The 1207-nt window shown below is 58.5% G+C and overlaps 1 protein-coding gene across 1 annotated transcript; it reads right to left on the bottom strand.

Moving 5' to 3' along the window:
* Positions 1–1207, bottom strand: LOC126539799 (uncharacterized). Its single transcript, XM_050186630.2, has one exon. The coding sequence runs from the start codon at positions 1033–1035 to the stop codon at positions 1–3; it is 1035 nt and encodes a 344-aa protein (XP_050042587.2). The 5' UTR covers positions 1036–1207.

Genomic DNA, 1207 nt, shown 5'->3' with positions numbered 1-1207 from the left:
TTACGGGAGCCCATTGGCGCCGGCCGCCCCCCGGGCCCGCTCGACCAAGGCCCGTTGGGCCGTCAGGTCAGAGCAGCCGAGCAGGGCTGCCTCCCAGTCCTCCCGGGAAAGGTTGGGTAGGGGGGTTAGATTTGGGGTTTTTTGACATGCCCATACCATGTGGAAAATGTCTGAGGACTTTTCCCCACAGTGCGGGCACTCCCCCGTGCAAGCGGGGTCAAAGTATTTTAAGGCTGCCGGGCACAGCACAGTTTTGGTATAAAGGCGAAGGAGAATGCGCTCCTCCGCCTTTGTGAGGCCCTTACAGGGCTTGGGATAGATGGCATGGCCAGATTGGTAGAGCTGAACGATCTCTTTGAAAGTATAGGCGGGATTGGGTTCGGGGTCCGGATCGGTGGGGGACGAAGGTGATGCCCGGAAAGTGAGCGCGCGGGCGACGGCATCGGCCGTCTCGTTTCCTTCGAGGCCCGTGCGAGCGGGAGTCCAGATAATCGTACGGTGCGAGGGGGCACCGAGATAGTCGCTGTTTTGCAAAATTTTGTAGGCAAGGTACGGTATGTGCCCCTGCTCAATATTGCGGCAAGCACCCCTCGAGTCGGTGATGATGACCCTTGAGTGTTGATCTGCGGCGGCTAGCGCGATGGCAACCACCTCCGCGTGTGTAATGTGTGCACGGAAAGTGAGTCCATTTACTGCTGTGTTTTGGTGGACGACTGCGGCCGTGTACCAACCCCCATGGTACGGGCCGGAGGCGTCCACGTAGAAGACTCCGTGTTTGTGTCCGTAGTGGCGAGCCAAGGCTTCCGCCCGCGCGAGGCGTCTGCCGCTATGGTCCTCTCGTGTCATGTTGACCGGAAGAGGGCGCACGTGCAGGGCATACCTCCACTGTGATGGGATATGTACGTGCTCTTCCGTATGTATTGAATGATGGATGTGTAGTCGGGCAAGGAGGCGGCGACCCGACGGCGTTTTAGAGAGTCTCGTGTATTGGTTCATCAAGTGTGCCTCTCGCAGCTCTTTAAAGGTGTTCACCATCCCCAGGCCCAGGAGGCGCAGGTTGGAGGTACTGACCGGGAGGTCGAGGGCACGCTTGTAGATTTTACGGAGAATGACTTCGAGTGCATTCTCGTCAAGTTTGCGTAGGTGGAGGTATGGAGCCGAGTAAAGGACTCGACTGGTTACAAATGCATGCGCCAGCCGCAAGGCG

This window comes from Dermacentor andersoni, chromosome 2, assembly GCF_023375885.2.
Source record: "Dermacentor andersoni chromosome 2, qqDerAnde1_hic_scaffold, whole genome shotgun sequence".
NCBI classification, from domain to species: Eukaryota; Metazoa; Arthropoda; class Arachnida; order Ixodida; family Ixodidae; genus Dermacentor; species Dermacentor andersoni.
The sequence above is the reverse complement of the archived record's forward strand: the minus strand, read 5'-3'. Positions and strand labels throughout refer to the sequence as shown.

Excerpts from the sequence above, each read along its gene's own strand:
- LOC126539799 (XM_050186630.2), bottom strand. The coding sequence starts at position 1,035 with ATGGTGAACACCTTTAAAGAGCTGCGAGAGGCACACTTGATGAACCAA.